Source organism: Phocoena sinus, chromosome 4 (assembly GCF_008692025.1).
Source record: "Phocoena sinus isolate mPhoSin1 chromosome 4, mPhoSin1.pri, whole genome shotgun sequence".
Classification (NCBI taxonomy): domain Eukaryota; kingdom Metazoa; phylum Chordata; class Mammalia; order Artiodactyla; family Phocoenidae; genus Phocoena; species Phocoena sinus.
The window spans coordinates 1,309,272-1,327,279 of NC_045766.1; the positions used below are offsets into that span (position 1 = coordinate 1,309,272).

General features: G+C 44.3%; 1 protein-coding gene across 4 annotated transcripts in view; it reads right to left on the reverse strand.

Annotated features, from left to right (window-relative positions):
* The window catches only part of RARB (retinoic acid receptor beta), a 445,419-nt gene that overhangs the window by 184,228 nt on the left and 243,183 nt on the right, over positions 1 to 18,008 (reverse strand). Inside the window, exon 1 of one of the 4 annotated variants that reach the window (XM_032629588.1) lies at positions 6,397 to 6,438. The exons of 1 other annotated variant lie outside the window; for it this stretch is intronic. Coding sequence is in view for 1 of the 3 variants with exons in the window: in XM_032629586.1 (XP_032485477.1) it covers positions 5,703 to 5,859 (157 nt within the window). In the remaining 2 variants the exon portion in view is untranslated. Of the gene's footprint in view, positions 1 to 5,702; positions 6,327 to 6,396; positions 6,439 to 18,008 lie in introns of those variants that run through there. 2 more of the 4 variants (XM_032629587.1, XM_032629586.1) reach the window with 2 other exon arrangements.

Here is an 18,008-nt window from a genome sequence, read left to right on the forward strand (position 1 = left end):
GATGCCAACGGGGTGGGAACGCGGTGTTTAGAAAAGTAAACAGGAGTCCCAGGGATTAGCTCTGACAATGTGAATTCCGCCCATCTGGTTCTGTGTGGAGAGTCAGCAGGGTTCACGGGGGATGATATTTGACTGCCGGATAGACTGTCTTCCGAGACATCTGAGGGAAACTGTTGACAGCTGCGAAACAAGGATCTAGTACATGACAACCTAAAATTGCAATTATAATCTCAGAATCTGCTTTTATTAAAACCACACCCAGGTCAGTCTTTGTTCCGTTTAGAGAAACTTCCTTTCGGGAATGAGGGACATCGTCACCCACGATCAGCCTTGTTAAAATCAGCTCCCCCCGCCCCGTCGCAGTTCGCTTCATCAGCTGCCGGGGAGCCTGTGCTCTCTCTGAGAGAGGAAACGCTCAGCAAGGCTGGGTCACCTCCTGACGTCAGTTCCTGTTATCCTGCCTTATCGTGCTGGGGACCAGGAGTCTTATCTTACGGAATGGCCCCCCTTTCAGCTCCCCATCCTGCAAGGCCAGAGAAAAAGCAAGTCAGCGGTTCCACTGCCTGTCTGAATTCCCATCTAAGAAGCTCTGAAAGCTCCAGATAAATAATAGAACACTTGCAGGCTCACCCTCTACGGCTGCCTAGGTGGAGAGAACTTTTGCAACTTTATTTTTTATTCATCGGAAGGGGTTTAGGGGCGGGGATGGGACGGGAATCATGCCTCTTCGTGATGAAGCAAGGAGGAGGGAAGGAAAAGAGGAGCATTCAGGGCGACATACTGAGTGATTAGATTGTGTTATTAGATCTTACAGATGGGCAGGTTATCTCATCTCCTATTTAACAAGAGGTGCTCAGGCCAAGCCACTTACAGACCGGATACTGATAAATCTGAAACTGGAGTTAACTCTCCTCTCTCCATCACCTCCAACTCCAACTTTTTATGAAGAAGCTGGCCAAGAACTGATACAGATTTGTTCACAGTGATTCAACGTATAATTCCACCCCTCCCCCACTCCCAATACACACACACACACGCTGGCATCAGAGCCGCGGTCATAATACTTAAATCCATATTGCAAGGGACGCCTCCTATTTACAGATCTACATTTTGCCACAAAAGGAATTCGTGTTCAGAAGAATGACCCAGAAGCACAAGGCGATCGTCAGTCATAACAGAAAAATTAAGCTGTGAGTGCTCCAGTTAGACTGACCATCAAGTCCAAACAAAGGCTTTCTGTGCCACTCCTGGGTGCAAGGGGCAACCCTAGGAGATGTCATAATATTGAAATATCTGGCATATTTCAATGGCTTATGTGGGAGTTGTGGCAGTATACCTGAAAGTGGGTTATTCTAGAAAATCTGAGATGTATGATTGCCATAACTACCCTGTAATTTGAAAGGCAAGATTCTACATTAATATCTTTTGGAAAGGTTTTTAGCCCAGATTTTTCTGATTAACCTTCATCAAAAAACTCCCATTTCCGAAATAATCTAGTTAATTGATAGTTAACTGAATTTATATTAGAACATTTAAAGTATAAAAATGTCATTTAGGGAGAAATTTATTGGCACTTACATGTAACTCAAACTCTATAGAAGATTCTTTTTAAGATGTTCTAAAATGGAACAGTGCATTCACTGTTTCGTAAGTCCTGTTCGACTCGAAGAATTTTCTATTTTGCAACTTGGTTTTACATCTTCATCTACCTCGCAGACAGTAACTTCCTAGTTAAAAAATTCCCAGCCTTTAAAAAATTTTTTTTCGATTTTAAAGATTCTAAATTCCTTGACAGCAGAATTTATAATCTTCATCATTTATCACGTATCTCCCTTCTGAGATTATCTATGCATTACATTTCACAAGAATGTAGAAAGGAGAAAACGGTAAGGTTTTCTTTCTTTTTTTAGCCATCTCTGGGGCTTAACATGTTGAAGGGAAATTATAAGCACCTGATATCCAGAAGAACTTTCTTGTGTGCTTTAAAGCAAAGTTCGTGACAATACCGACTGGTTATATATGGTCAGAGCCAGGTTTCCAAAAATGAGAAGAAAACTTCTGGTTCAGGTCAGCGAACCTATCAGAAACTGCACTGCTGGTCATTTATCTACTAAGAGAAGAAAGGCCTAGTTCCGATGCGAGGGCTTTGCATTTGGGCTGGGAAATCAAATGCTACCAAGAGTTTCCACATCCATTCCACAGCCTAAGCTTAAGGGACACATGACTACCACTCCTAGCATTCTGATCTATTTTGGGGGGAGTCTATGCTTTTCTGGTGGTAAAATTTAAACTTCTGCATTTTTTTCTTGTAGGTTGCACATCAGTGCTTCCCTACCCAAAGTGCCGAGTTACCTGGATACAGAAAAAATTTTAGTAATTATTTTTTCCTATGGGGAAGGAAAACTTTGTGAATCTTCCACTTGTTTTCAAACGGCCCTATCCTGCACTCCCTGAGATTTAAGTAGAATTCCCTTTTCTTTTCTTCTTTCTGATGGTGTTAGTTACCACTGTCATGTGGCCGAGAAGCAGAAAATTATGTCCTACTTTAGAAAAACAATTGAGCCTTTTCACTGAAATATTTATTCAAAACCCCATTCAGTTCATACGGTGGCTGTCAGACTTTATTTAGTCTCTCTTTCAGAGGGTATCTTTGATTTTGCCACTTTGACCCCAATTTATATCTCACTAGGAGAGGATTTAGATACCGTTTAATACTTAAAATTCAGGTCCCAGTGCTTTGGAAAGGAGACGTCGTTCCTTCCTAAATCATAACATCGATACTGTTTGTTTTTAAAAACAGATTATTTCTCGTTAGAAAAGAAAATCTGTTTTTCCTTTTTTCTTTTGTTACGAGCAGGGTGAAGACAGGGAAAAGGGCCAAGAAGTTGTCACACTCATGATTTCACCGAAAGCAACTACTATATTTAGACCACAAATATTAGGCTTTATCTTATGCTCACTGAGCAATTAATGCTGAAAACATCTGGAGCAGCCTAAACCCAAGGTAATCCACGAGGCACCTGAACAGAGACTTAGTGACTCTGACACCTCCAGGGGCCGTCTTAAATCATATTATTTACACCATGTTCCCTTAGTAACTCGTTACTCCTGACTTCGAATTTTTAGAGGCAATTCACAGGCCCTACTTCAACCGACAGCTGGTTGGCATATCATTTTTCTGTCTTAAAATTAAAAGGGAAAATAAAGAGAATATTCTAACACCTTTCAAAGAATGCTTCTGGTGTGTTGTACATTCAAAGGGTTTACTCCAATTCCTACACACACACAGAGACACACACACACCACAAAAAAATAAGTAGGATCTCGAAGCAGAAAATAGTTTTGGTTAGAATTTAGTACTATTTTTTCCCTTCTGGCCCACTGTTTCCTCTGTGTTAAGAGCACAAACAGATCTGCTTCTTGTCAAAACAGTCATTGAGTAAAATGGAAAAGGTTGTGGTTTTTATGTTTGTACTTATACAAACAGGGCCCTAATAATGCTTTAACTTCAAAAGCCCTAGCTGGCTCTGCCACCCTGAGCCAAACACCGCGTGGCAGAGCTGTGTCAGAACTTTTATTTATGCTTAAAAACTTAAACCACTTGAACAACTAAACTGACCTGTCCTAAAGCGGTTTGTGCGACTCCGCAGGGGCCTGAGCCATATTTACACTCTATTCATTTAACCTGGAGTCCGGCGGTGGGAATCCAAACCCTTGTGAAATTGACCACAGAGAGCACTAATTGCCCTGCTTACAAAAATAAGACACTGAAGTTTCTGAAATCCCTTTGTCATTTGCCTTTATTTACTTTGTCTAATGCAAGCTTCTTTGATTAGCTGAACTTTGCTGTTATCAACACTTCTTGCTTATCAGCTGGCCCTAGGTGAATGACACATTCACCACTAGCCTCTCCCCAGATAAGGCAAATCCCTTGTTTAACTTGTTCAAGAACAAACAAAGTTCCCCCCCAAACTCCTGCAACTTAATAGGCACTTTTGGAGAGTTAATTACAAAAGGAAGAATGTCTACTTGTAAAACCTCTACTAGGTCTAATAGCTTGATGCCAGGGTCCTGAGCATTCTTTTTTCCTTTGTTAAACAACGTTTCATTAAAACTTTCTCTCACAAGAAAAAGTTTGAGGGAGCCCTAGTTCCCCGAGATTCCAAATGAAACTGTTCATACTGTTTTAATTGCTACAGAGAGGAGATGGGTAGGGTCTAAAAGATCTGTTAGTGGGTTGGAAAATTATTTTCTAACAGTTTCTTTGAGCTCTCCAGAAAGAAAATAGGCAGCAGGAAAGAAAGCATTTGAGGAGCAGCTGAAAATGAGGACGCCTTCTGAAAATGATATTCTTTTTACCGTGGTTATGGCTCTAGGAAATACTTAGTCTGAAAATGATATTCTCTTTACCCTGGTTACGGCTCTACGAAATACTAAGTCAGACAGCTAGACTGTTGGCATCAGATGGTTATTGACTTTTCAGCTACAAACCTGTTGATTTCCTGGACCCCTGAAGCAAGTCTTTATTCTTAAGAAAAAGTTTCAGAAGAGGACGATTTAAATCTTGTCCCCTCTCTCTCCTTTTTCTTCCCTCTCTTTAGATAAGCCATCGTGTTATTAGGAAAACTCAATTTCTTCCAGTTAAACTTTGACCTCTTTGAAAACAAAGATTTAAAATGTCATTTTCAGGCTAATGCTCCAATGAGTTGTCAAATAAAGTACTAAAAACATTTTGATAGATAGCTGAGCCATTTATCTAAATCACTGTCAGGGCAGCGATGCAACCAGCAGGCTCCCACTACAGCCACCCGAAGGTGGGATTTTCTGGGACTGCTGGTCATTTCTCAAGCCTGCAGCCAGGCTACTGTTGACCAGTGCGTGCCTCGGCACCCTCTCAGAATCAGATAACCAAATAGTCAATATTTTTTTTAAAAACTGAGCTACCCCACTTATGTTTCCTTTCCTTTAACCGACGTCCAGGTTCCCGGCTGAACTGCAAGATATGGAAATAATGGATGGCTCAGCCCAAGGGGTGTTCATTGCCAGTCGTTTTCTAGCAAAACAGCAACTTCTTAGAGCAACAAAGTGACTCGGAAAGGTGGCAGCAGGGTCAATGCTAAGAAATATTGCCTTTCCTCTGCAAGGAAAACATTGGCGGTGGCAGCTTTAACTGGTCATTTATGAACTTCAGGAGCAACAGCAACCTTAATTAGGCTAAATTCCTTGCAAGGAAGATGTCATATTTTAATTACTTTGGACTGTTGAAACACACAAGGGGGGATATACATGTAACTAGTAGCTAATCCAAAGAACAGCAAAGTTAAATTCCCCTCTGCATATATCTTAGTAAAAACGGTACCAACGTTGTCAAATTGCCTCACTTGAAGAATGTTTCAAAGTCCTGTGGTCACTCTACTTTTTCCCCCCTCCACGCACATTTTCTAAAACTGTTTTCAAGGGACTGTAGGGTCGGTAAGGAGAGAAGCAGGGGTCGGCAGGGGTTGCTTGGGAAGAAAACATCTAACAGGAAATTTTCAGCAGAGGGAATCAATATGCACACCAGCACAGCACACCCTTTCAGCATTAAATCATTAAAGCCTTTGTCTGGCTACCAGTGCAATTTGTTTCCAATGTCTTCATTGCATGCAAGCGAGACAATTCATATTTTTTTCTTGGTAGAAGAAGGGAAAAAATAAACCTACATTGCGCAGTGTGCCGATGCTGCCATTCGGTTTGGGTCAATCCACTGAAGCATGCTTTGAGAGCTTTCTCCTGGAGCATGCAGGAAGACGGGCTCGCAGTGTAGAAATCCAGGATTTGCCCAGGACTCACTGACAGGACATCCATACAGTCAAACATGATCTCCCCTGCACCGAATGTCTGCAAAAGTGCTTATCCTCTAGGTGTGGAGGCAAATGGCATAGAAAAGTCCACCCAACTCCATCAAACTCTGCCCCCTTTTTGGCACGTAGGCTGTTGGTCTTTTTCCCAGCCTCGAATCATGAATTATGACAGACAAGCCAGCTAAAAGCCTGTAATTGATCCAAATGATCATTTACCATTTTCCAGGCTTGCTCGGCCAATCCAGCCGGGGCGGGGGGTTCCCAGAAGGAGCCCAAGTTCTCCTTCTAGGCAGACGCCTGCAAAAAGCCTTCGGAATGCGGTGCGGATCCTACCCGGACGATGCCCAGACCAGCCCTGCCCGGCTCGCGCGCGTCCTCGGCATCCCCGTCCTCAGGCGGCTCGCGCGGGGACTCTGGTCCCCCCTTTGGCAAAGAATAGACCCTCCTGCCTCTGAACAGCTCACTTCCTACTACTTCTGTCACACAGAATGAAAGATTGAATTGCCTAATATATGCGCGTGAACTTTCGGTGAACCCTTCCCGGGCTGCTAACCTTCAAATGACCCAGCGAGTCTGACATCACCAGCTCCCAGGATTCTCACAGAGCCGAGCACTCCCAGCAGCCCCGCCGCGCGGGCGGCCCGCGGCCCGGGCGCGCGCACCTCCCGCCCCGCGTCTCCGCTCCGAGCGCGCGGGGCCCGGAGCGCCCGGAGCCACAGGGAGGAGGAGTGCGCGCGGTCCGGAGCCGCCGGGAGGAGCGCGCGGGGCCGGGACGCCGCTCGCCAGCTCCCGCCCTTTGCGCCCCAGTTCGCGGGGCTTCGCTCGGCCGCGCGCCCCTCTCGCCCGCCCCCGGCCCAGCCTTTACATTCCTCCGTGCGCCTGTCTGTCTGTTAAATGCCTTGTAACGTGTGTTTTTCCACTCCTGCAAAAAGCACAGCAAGCCCTAAACCGGAGCACGGAGAAGAGCCGCCCCTGGGGAAGCCTGGGGTCCAGAAACTTCCCATTTGATAGTCTTTTTCTGCCTGTCCCTCTTGCAGGCCGAAGGGACTGCGTTGGCTCGGGAGTAGAAAAAAAAAAAAATCCAGCTTTCTGGATTCATTTACTTCTTAAAATTCTCCCAAGTCTACACACAGCCTACGAAGGAGTCGAGAATTAGCGCTAGTTCCTCCTGCCCCAGACACACACACAGACAATCACACAGATATGCAGGACCTCATAATATAATACAGTGGTCAACAGTGTGGATGTGGAAGTCAAACTGAACTAGATTCCAACCCACCGAGCAACTATGGGATCTGGGACAAGTACCTAACCTCCCCAAGCCTCAGTTTCCTCATCTGAAAAATGGGAGCAGGCTACCGGCCACCTCAACGGATTGCTGTGAGGACAAAAAGAAACAGTGCTTGCATGGCACTCAGCACACACCCTAGACCAGTTAGCTGTGACTCATCCTCTTATTTTTAACTGGGGAAACAGAAGCCCAGGGAGGCTGAGAGCTGCTTGAGGTCCCACAGCTCAGAATCATGGCTAGAACCCAGCTCCCTGGAATCCCAGCCCAACGTGGAAATAACTTTTCTGTTGCGGACGAGCGCGGCTGAGCCCTGTCATCACATCCCCACCCCACCCCACCCTCACATAACTAAACACAGATTTGCGAACTGGTTAAGTGTGAAAGTTCTGTATTTCCAAGGGCCACTTTTCACCCATACTAGTCCCTGCTCAAACTTGGCTATTTATTAGAAGACAGTAATTTTAAGGAAAAGGGACTAATTTTTTTGTACCTCTCACACTGAAGCTTTTCCGCCATCCCTGAGAAGGACAGATGCAGAGTTTACAAATCAACCCAGGCAGAAAGCTGTGAACGGGAGAGCCAATCCACCCTGCAGCCATTTTGCACCACTTGCTTAAAGGATGCAAGGTACATCAAAGAAAGGAAGCTCCGGGGGAAGGATTAAAACACGTTTAGTCTTCCACTGCCCCTCCACCGTTGACTAATAATTCTCCCACAAAGCAGGGAGGGCGAGTGGGCGGGCAGCGGGGGACGGCTTCCTTGCCCCTTGCAGGGAAGGGCGCGCTGCAGTCTCCTTTCTGTGAATGGGCTGGTATGTGCCCTGGCATCCAAGCCTTCTAAAAGCCTGTGGGGCACTCACCCCGTGCTGCTGGGCTAGCAGAGTTGCTAAGTGGCACTCATGTGTAACACGAAAAGTATGCATGGCACACACTTACCAAGTCAAAGACTCTTTCAGGAAGGTGTAGGCAAACAATTTTCAGCCCAGCAAGCTCAGTTCTTGCGATTGCAAAGTCCAGGGCGATAAAGGGGTAAGCTTTTGCTGAAGCTATGTGTTTGTTATTCTCGCTCTCTCTCTCTTTTATATGGTCATCATTTTGTAACAGAGCTTTATTATAAGAAATCCTTTAACTACAGAGAAAACACACATTTTAAACAAGGAGCGCAGAGGAATTTACAAAACATTTAACACTCTGTCATTAAGATAGTTGTAAAGATACACAAAGCACCACATTGCCAATTGCTGCATGGTCCATGGGACTTACAGCTCCAAATGCTTATTTAAGGTTCATCAGAGTGCCTTGGAAACTGGGCTCGTTTTGTACAGGATCATGGAGGTGGGTGAAAAGTTCTTTGAGGAGGGAGAGGAGGGAGCTATATTTAAAGTACGGCAGGAGGAACTAAGAGAGGAGAAACATGGCACCGTGGCCAGGTGTGTGTGTATGGGTTACCATGGCACTCACCTGTTCACTCAGCATCTTTCCAAAGGGTAGGGTGCACTGGTCACAAGGAAGTGAACATGCGGATGGGGTCCCCCAAATTCTGTTTACTCTCAGTTCTTAAGGGAGACAACAGCTCCCAAATTTCTTTCCTCAATACTCTGTCACAGCACACAAACAATAACAGAGGTGTGTGTGTGTGTGTGTGTGTGTGTGTGTGTGTGTGTGTGTGTGTCTTTGTGTGGTAGGGGTTCAGAGATTGGTGTTTTCTTTGCACAAGAAAATTTTACATTTCTATTCACCTAGGAACACAGTTCTCTTAACTGTAGAGAAATAAACTTGAGCCTTGAAATGAAGGATCAGGGCTTAAAATCCTTGTGAGTGGAACATTATGGGTGTTTTACGGTGCGACAGTATTCACTAGTCAGTTCATCATTTCTCATCATGGATCGATTACGTGGATAGCAACTATTAGGGTTATTATTTAATCCAAGTGTTAACTTAGAAAGCAGCCCCCAAATTTAGCCACACGTTTCTTATTTCTTCGTCAGTAAATCTAATTCTTATACTTCTTGAAAACTTGATTCTTCTTCTACCTTCTTCATCTTAAAAAAAGATAAGGGAAAAATACACAAATAAGCCCCAGTTCCTTAATACATATCCGTGTACCATAAAGATTAACGAACAGGTAGAAGGTGAAAAATGGCCTAGTTAATTTGTGGATAATGAAGTTTAAATTATCGACACCTATTTTAAGCATGATTTAATCAATTTGGAAGAACCGTTTCCCAAATATCCTCTTAGTAAGGCATAAAATAACATTCTGATTTGTGTCATTGCCCCTGTTTTCTTTATGCTTGATCAATGATAAAAGGAACTCTAATAAAAGTATTTCCAACCACAAACAAACAAGCAAAAGTTTGAGCCCCAAATTCATTTTGTTTCAGAGTAACTGTGTATTTGTCAGTGTGACACAGCACATTTGAAACCCATAATCATAAAACAAAAATTTATAGCCAGGGTTCAGGGTCTACATCTGTTTCTCTGGTTTCTGTACAGCAATTACCCACTGGACAATCCAGAAAGAACCACCATGAATCATGCTCTGCAGACATGTTTGAACTGGAGAGTTTGGTGAAGAAAGAGCAGGCGTCTCTGTGCACCAGCACGGCAGCCGGCTGTGTTCGAAACTGGTCACGTGCCTCGTGATGTCTAAATAAAAAGATTCTCACAGGCGCTGACATCCACCCCAGGCACAAGCCACGCAAAGTGCTGGCCACATGGAGGTGGGGCGGAGAGCGGTGGACACGGATCGTATTTTAAGAAGACACACCTGTCTCTTACATGGTTTTGTTTTTATTTACTTTTACTTTTTTTTTTTTTTTTTTTTTTTTTTTACCCTTAGTCTCATATAAACCCCTCTTGCCACACTTCTGCGGAAAAGGCAAATGGCAGCACTGAGGGGAGCGTGGGTTTCAGCAGAGCAGCCTGGGCGGGTGTGTGTAGCCGGCACAGGGCAAGTGCTGAGCCGTTCCAGGGGCTTCTGCACCCCCTGGCTCAGCCGCTTCCTGCGCTGGGAGCAGGGGAAGTCCTAACACTGATCAACAGCAGAAAGCGCCCTGGACCGTCCGTCTGAACACCGGCTCCGGGGCCGGGACTGGTGGTGTCCGTGATTCTCAGGCCCACAGACAGCAAGCTGCATCCCAGACGTGAGCCCGCATCCCCGCAGACACCGGGTCTTCTCAGAGCCCAGGAAACATGTGTTCTTCCTCAGAAACGTCTCTCCACCTCCAGGGCTGGCCGCTGCGTCCTTCCTTCCCTTGGCTCCTTCTTCTGTAGCTTCCTGCTTTTCCCAGTTTCCTGGACGAAGTCTTCCCACCCGTTACTTGCGGACAATGTCCCCAGGACGGGGCCACTGCCCCCCTCCCTTTCCAGACCCGAGTGGCCTCCTGGGCGCTTCCCCGCGTTTGCTGTGCGTGGCTCCTGCCCCCAGGTTCCTGCCGGTCCCACCTGGAGACCAAACTCCTGCCCCCCCCGACCCCCCCCGACCCCCGCAGTGCTAGCAACGGGCTCCAGTGGGTCCTCAGCCCCCCGGCCACCTCTGCTGGCACCGGCTCGTATGCGGGAGCCGGGAGGCCTACCTGTGAGTATTTCCTCTTGTTTATTTTTTCCCTGTTTTAATTTAGATTTTTTAAAAAGTAGTGCATGTTCGTAAACACTCAGAGTCCAGGAGATTAAAAAGTGAAAAAGTAATGTGTAAACTCTCCATGTGTTCACTCCTCAAATGCCAAGCCCTGTGCCAGGTGCCGGGCATATATCCCTGTATCCCTGTGCCAAGCATATATCCCTGTATCTTCTGGGGGGATTGTTTTTTGCTTTTATACAAATGTAATCAAATAATGCATACTGTTCTGCGACATTTTTCTATTTAGTAATAAATAGTACATACGGAGCTATCTCATTAAAAAACAACAATAAATAGCTCAATTAAAAAAAAAAAAAAACCCACAACCCATTAAGCAATGGGCGGAAGACCTGAATAGACATATTTTTCCAAAGAAGGCATACAGATGGCAAACGGGCACATGTAAAGGTCCTCAATTATTACAGACATGCAAAGCAAAATCACAGTATCACCTCACACCTCTCAGAATGGCTATCATCAAAAAGACAACAAATAACAAATGTTGGCAAGGATGTGGAGAGAAGGGGACCTCCGTACACTGTTGGTGGGAATGTAAGTTGGTAGAGCCACTATGGAAAACAGTATGGTGTTTCCTCAAAAAACAAAAAGGAGAAATCTGAATGATCCAGCAATTTCACTCCAGGGTGTATACCCAGAAAAAACGAAAACACTGATTTGAAAAGATACATGCACCCCAATGTTCATAGCAGCATTATTTGCAATAGCCAAGAGATGGAAGCAACCCAAGTGTCCATCACCAGATAAACGGATAAAGAAGATGTGGTACATATATACAATGGAATAGTACTCAGCCATAAAAAAGAATTTAATTCTGCCATTTGCAACAACTTGGGTGGCCCTAGAGAGTATTATGCTTAGTGAAATAAGTCAGACAGAAAGACAAATAGTCTATGTTATCACTTATATGTGCAATCTAAAAAAATAGAACAAATGAATCAATATAACAAAACAGAAAAGCAGAAACAGATTCACAAATATAGAGAACAAACTAGTGTTTACCAGAGGGGAGAGGGAAGGGGCAAGGGGCAAGCAAGGGGTAGGAGATTAAGAGATACAAACTACTATGTATAAAATAGATGAGCAACAAGGGTATATCATACAGCACAGGGAATTATAGCCATTATTTTGTAATAACTTTTAATGGAGTATAATCTATAAAAATGCTGAATCACTACGCTGTACACCTGAAACTAATATAATATTGTAAATCGGCTACACTTCAATTAAGCAACATCAACAACTGAACAGTATTCCTTCACACGAATGCAGTGTAATTCATTTAACAGTGCTCAGCTAGTGGACATTTAGGTTGTTTGCAGTTTTCCAGTGTTTCGAGAAATGCTGTGGGTATGTGTACCAGTGTAGCAGTGTTGCCAGGTCAAAGATGATGTGCAGTTAAAAATTTGATGGCCACACAAAATAGTTATGCTAATATATATTCCCCTTTTGTTCTAAAATGGAGGTCAATAAGCATTTCTCTGTGTAGGGCCATAGGAACTGTTCCAGGTTTTGCAGGCTATACAGTTCCTGTTGCAACCGCTCAGCTCTGCTGCTGTAATGTAAAGGAGCCGTAGACCACATGTAAATGGATGGACACGTGTGTACGTAATAAAATTTTATTTACAAAAACCAGCAGTGGACTGGGTTAACCCATGGGCTGTTCCAGCACTGTTCTAAACCAATATATAATGATTTCACCAAATTCTACATTGCCTTGTCTCTATGCTATAAAACCTAGCCATATACATTTGGGTTTTCTTAACACTTTAATTTTCCTTCCCGTTTAAAAGCTTCACCCAATTTCAACTTGTATAACCACACAAAAAATAATACGGCTCTTTTCTTACATTACTTCATCCAGAGGCACCTTTATTTCTCTCTTGGTTTATCATTTCCCACTTTCCTACTCATTTTCTTCACTTCCTTCTGTAAGGAGTGTGGGATGGCATGTCTCCTTGAAATGAGCACAGATGCCCCCGTACTTCTGTTTTTTTCATTTTTTGCACCACTGAACGCCGAGTGGCATGCGGGATCCTGGTTCCCTGACCAGGGATGGAACCCGTGCCCCCTGCAGTGGAACCGCAGAGTCGTAACCACTGGACCGCCAGGGAAGTCCCCGAACCCTGCTTTAAAGTCAGTCATTTCCATCAACTCCCACTTCCGCTAACATAGGATGGCAGGTATTTGGGAGATGGAAAATGTCACAATGACTCCTGAGAATAAATGCCAATGGCACCACCATGCTACAACCCGTCTGTGTTATTCTGCCTGAATTACTTGCTCTGTCTCATCTCAGTACATCTTCCGATGAGCTCAGGGTAGATGTGCCACCCAGCTGGCAGAGCGCTTAGAAGAATCGTGATACTCTTTTAGGGGTGGAAAGAAGCACTAAGGGTTCTAAGAGTGCTCTGTAATTATTTCATGTTAGTAGTATTAATAAAGGATAATGTCTACAGCTGAGATGTCTTCCTGAAGCCTAGGTCAGCACTTAATTTTTTTAGACCATCTGTACGACCAGAGGCTATTAGGTGGCTCTTAAACTGTGCTGTTTAAATTAGTTAAAATTCCATACAATTAAAAACTTAGCTGCTCGGCCATACTGGCCACATTTCAAGTGCTCGAAAGCCACATGCAGCTAGTGGCTATCGTGCCAACAGGACAGCACAGATATAGAACATTTTCGTCATTGCAGAAAGTTCTATTGGACCAGGGTTCTTAAAAGGTGAGCTGAGTGATCAGAGAGGCGGTGTAGCCTAGTGGGTGGGGCCGTGGAGTCGGGACATGGACTGAGCTTCAACTCCAGCTTCACCTCTTACCAGCTGTGTGACCCTGGTCCTGTGTTACTTAACCCCTACCCGCCTCAATTCCCTCACCTGTAAAATGCAGATATTAATGGTTCCTACCTTAAAGGATTGTGGTAAAGATCGAACGAGGTAATACAAGTAAAAAGCACTTAGAGCATTATCTGGGATATAATACGTACTTTTAAAAATGTTAGTGGAATGTCTGTAAGGAGAAAGTGACGTCAGGAACACAGAGCTCCAACACTACTCAACTACCTCTGGTACCAGGTACAGAGACACTTCTGTCAGGGCAGTAATTTTCAACCAGGAGGCACAGTTCAGGCTGTGAGGTCCAGGCATATGCAATTAGGGCAAGTTCCCCAGGAGATTTTGCTAGAGGTGCCTGGTTTGAGTTCCACAGCGCTGAAGCACTATTACATATATTATATTTTTAAAAAGGATGGTGTCTTTTATTTTACAAAGCAGACACTGAGTCAGAATGGCAATGAAATATTTGACAAGTCCCACCCTGACGCTCCTTGTGGAAGGCAGAAAGTAGCTCACATGGCATGCTGATTTCTGCAAAGTAGTATTTAGCCTCAGGAACGTAAGGCCAATTATGGATAATTAAATGGCAAGGATATTGCACAAAATGGAAGATTGGCATTATTTATCTATCTTCTCTTCCCATCCATTCAACCATGCATCCGTCTATCCATCCTATCCACCTACTCACTCTTCTACTTCACCCGTCCACCCACCTGTCCATTACCCATCTACCAATCCATCTACCCTTCTAGTCATACACCCACCACGTGGTCCATCTACCCATCTACTTACCCATCTACCCATCATCCACCCAGGATCCAACTACCGGAGGTGATTGAGGGAGTGTGGCTTTTTGGCAGCAATATCTAGAGTAGGGAGAGGGATACAAGTAAAGCTTCTCAGACTGCACATGCGTCTTTCTCTCGAATCCTTGAAAAGGATTTCTCGGTGACGTGTGCTGGGAGAAATAAGGTCAAAGGCACTGGCCACTGCTGATTTCCGTTAAACAGGTCTGGCAAGTCAGGTCATGGGTGGGGAGCCCTCAGACCTGACACTGATCTCTGAGAACATGGCAGGATTTGAAATGCTAATGAAGCCAAGTTTGATTAGCAACACAATAGTTTCTGACTCAAAGGTCCCAAAGGAATTTCCATCTGATTCTACAGGGAAAGGGAATGTAAAACAGAGCAAATGCATCAGAGAAGCCATTGGCAAGGGACTGGAGTTTAAATTCATCCTGGTGTCTGACGGAGAAGAAGGCAAATAAAAAGCTCAATGCGATTGGGTGGGAATCGAGGGTAAGATACAGCCACCTAGAGATCTCTAAGAAATTTCTGCTGGAGAAACAGTAAGTATATATGTACATTACACACACACACAATATGAAAAAAACAAATATTTTTGATGAAAAAACCATTTTTTCTCTCCTTTCAAACTATAGGGTATAAAGCACCCGCTCAACCAAGGGCTTTGAAAACTTCTGTGTGAGAGGCTATGTGGTGGCGTCCAAAATTAGTTTTTGACATTTTATCATTGTGTGATTTTTGTTTTGAGTTAGAAATGCTTCAAAAGAAATTAGCTGGGGTTTTTCAGAAGGCAAGAGTTCCAAAATTTAACAGATAAGCTTGGGAATGCAAAAAGGGAAAGAATAGACAGAAATAATATGAAATATCTCCCCTCTCTGTTTAAGCAAAATACAATAATAAAACGTAAGATCACTGTGGTGATTCCCAAAGCGTGGCAGTTCCAGGGCTTCACGCTGGAGGCTACGTAATGAATATTTCTAGGATTGGGGTAATCAGGGACTTTGCACACTAAAGTGTCAGATCCTCTGATCGGATGGGACATTCTATTTGGTAAACACCAAGTCACAGGCCTTTAGAGGATTAGTTAAGTTTCTAGGAGTGCAAATGGTAAAGCTCTGAGCCTGGAGTGAGGTTTGGGCTCTGTATGTAGTGGCTGTATGGCTTTGGTAATCTCACACTCCTTTTTTTTAATTTTTTTTTTTTTTTGGCGGTACGCGGGCCTCTCACTGTTGTGGCCTATCCCGTTGCAGAGCACAGGCTTCGGACGCGCAGGCTCAGCGGCTATGGCTCACGGGCCCAGCCGCTCTGCGGCATATGGGATCCTCCCGGACCGGGGCACGAACCCGTGTCTCCTGCATCGGCAGGCGGACTCTCAACCACTGCACCACCAGGGAAGCTCTTTTAAAATTTTTTAATTAGAAAAAATTTTAATTCAAGTATAGTTGCTTTACAATGTTGTATTTGTGTGTGTGTGTGTGTGTGTGTTTATTTATTTCGTTGTGCTAAATAATAGCTGCAGTCTTAGTTGCAGCATGCGGGATCTTCGCTGCAGCGCGTGGAATCTTTAGTTGCGGCATGCAGGCTCTTAGTTGTGACATGCGGGATCTAGTTCCCTGATCAGGGAACGAACCTGAGGCCCCTGCATTGGGAGCTCGGAGTCTTAACCACTGGACCACCAGCGAAGTACCTACAATGTTGTGTTAATTTCTGCTGTACAGCAAAATTATTCAGTTATACATATACATACATTCTTTCTTTAAATATTCTTTTCCATATGGTTTATTACAGGATATTGAATATAGTTCCCTGTGCTATACAGTAGGACCTTGTTATTTATCCATTCTATATATAACAGTTTGCATCTGCTAATCCCAACCTCCCACTCCATCCCCACCCCCAACCCCCTCCCCCTTGGCCACCACAAGTCTATTCTCTATGTCCGTCACACTCCTTCCGAGCCGTACTTCACATAAACGAAGACAATATCTACTTCCAATCATAGTGTTTACTTCAAGGGAAGATAATGTTGAAGAATGAAATGAAATAATGTATGAGAAAGATTTTTCTAAATCTCTAAAGTATTATGTAATGTTAGGCATTACTATTTCTATATTAGGTAAAAATAGACAGAAAAAATTTTCACCTCCTTGTATAAATTCTGTGGCGAACTGCTAACTCCAGCCTCCCTCTTAATTCACAGTTCCCTTTAAAAATCCACATTAATAGATTTTTGGCTGAGCACATGGCTCCCCAGATAGAGAGGGTGTTTCCCAGACTCCTGTGCAGCCAGGTGTGGCTATGTGATCATGTTCTCATCAGCGAAACGTGCTGTGTGCAAGTTCCATGTCACTTCCTGAAAAAGTACTCTCCCACCTTCCACTGTCTATCTTCTCCCTTTCCTGCCAGCTAAAATGCTGTGGGACCCAGCCCAGACCGCAGGGAAGAGGGCAGCCGCCCAGGGATGGCAAAGCCTTGCGATGGAGGGACCCTGAATCCCTGGATGTCCACATGGAGCACAGCTACCCAGCCAGCCTGGACCACTTATCTCTAGACAATCACACAAGGGAGATTAACTTCTATCTTATTTATGCCATCATAGTTCGGGTCTCTTTTGAAATCAAGTTTAGTCTATATTCTAATTACTCAAATCTCCTTTGACATGTTTAAAACTATAAATTAGAAAAATGATTATCTTGGTATCCATCTTGCGAGGTCTCCCTTACGTTAAAGATCTGCTTTTCTTTCCTACTTGGACCAGGGTCTGTTCTCCTTTCTTGCTAAGGACAGGCCAGTGGCAGGGGACACAGCAGACGTCCACTCCCAACCATGTTGCAGCTTCAGGCTTTCACTTGTTTTTCTGTGTGGCAAAGACACGATATGACAAAGCTCTGCAGAAACCCTTACTTCTAACTTTGAAAACCACCGGCCACTTCCTAGGAAAGTCTTCCATTCAGGCTTAGGTGGGCTCTAGCCATGACGGGCTGCACCCACATCCCTCAAAGCCCTATACATTTCATGTAGGTAAAGTAATTGATGGCAAATCTGGAGGGGTGAGGTCAGGCTAGTGTAACAAAACTGAATTAGGAGACCAGAGAGCTAACTTTCCACTAACAGCTTGTGAGAACTTGTCTGGTCTAATAGGTAACACAAGGAGGCTGTGTGACTCACAGTGGCAAATACACGGCTGAGGTGCCCCATGTGAGCCCACGACAGAATGACTAATGAGTCTCCCTGAGAGATACAGGTAAGACTGCCCAACACCATACTAGCCCAGATGCTGGCAGACTTCAAGGGCCAAATCCAGCCCACCAGTAAAATACAGTTGTACTGGAGCACAGCACACTCACATTTGTTTACATATTACTGTGGCTGCTTTCAGCCAATGACGGAGCTGAGTGACTGCAACAGAAACAGTATGTCCCACAAAGCTGAAAGTATTTATGATCTGGACCTTGATAGAAAAGACTTACTGACTTCTGCGGTAGGCATTCACCACCAATTCATTTGAATTGACTTTGAAGATGAAATCTACCAGCAATCCTGGAACAGGGTAATATCGAGGGTTTCTTCAAGATCTAAAATTCTCAATTCAAAT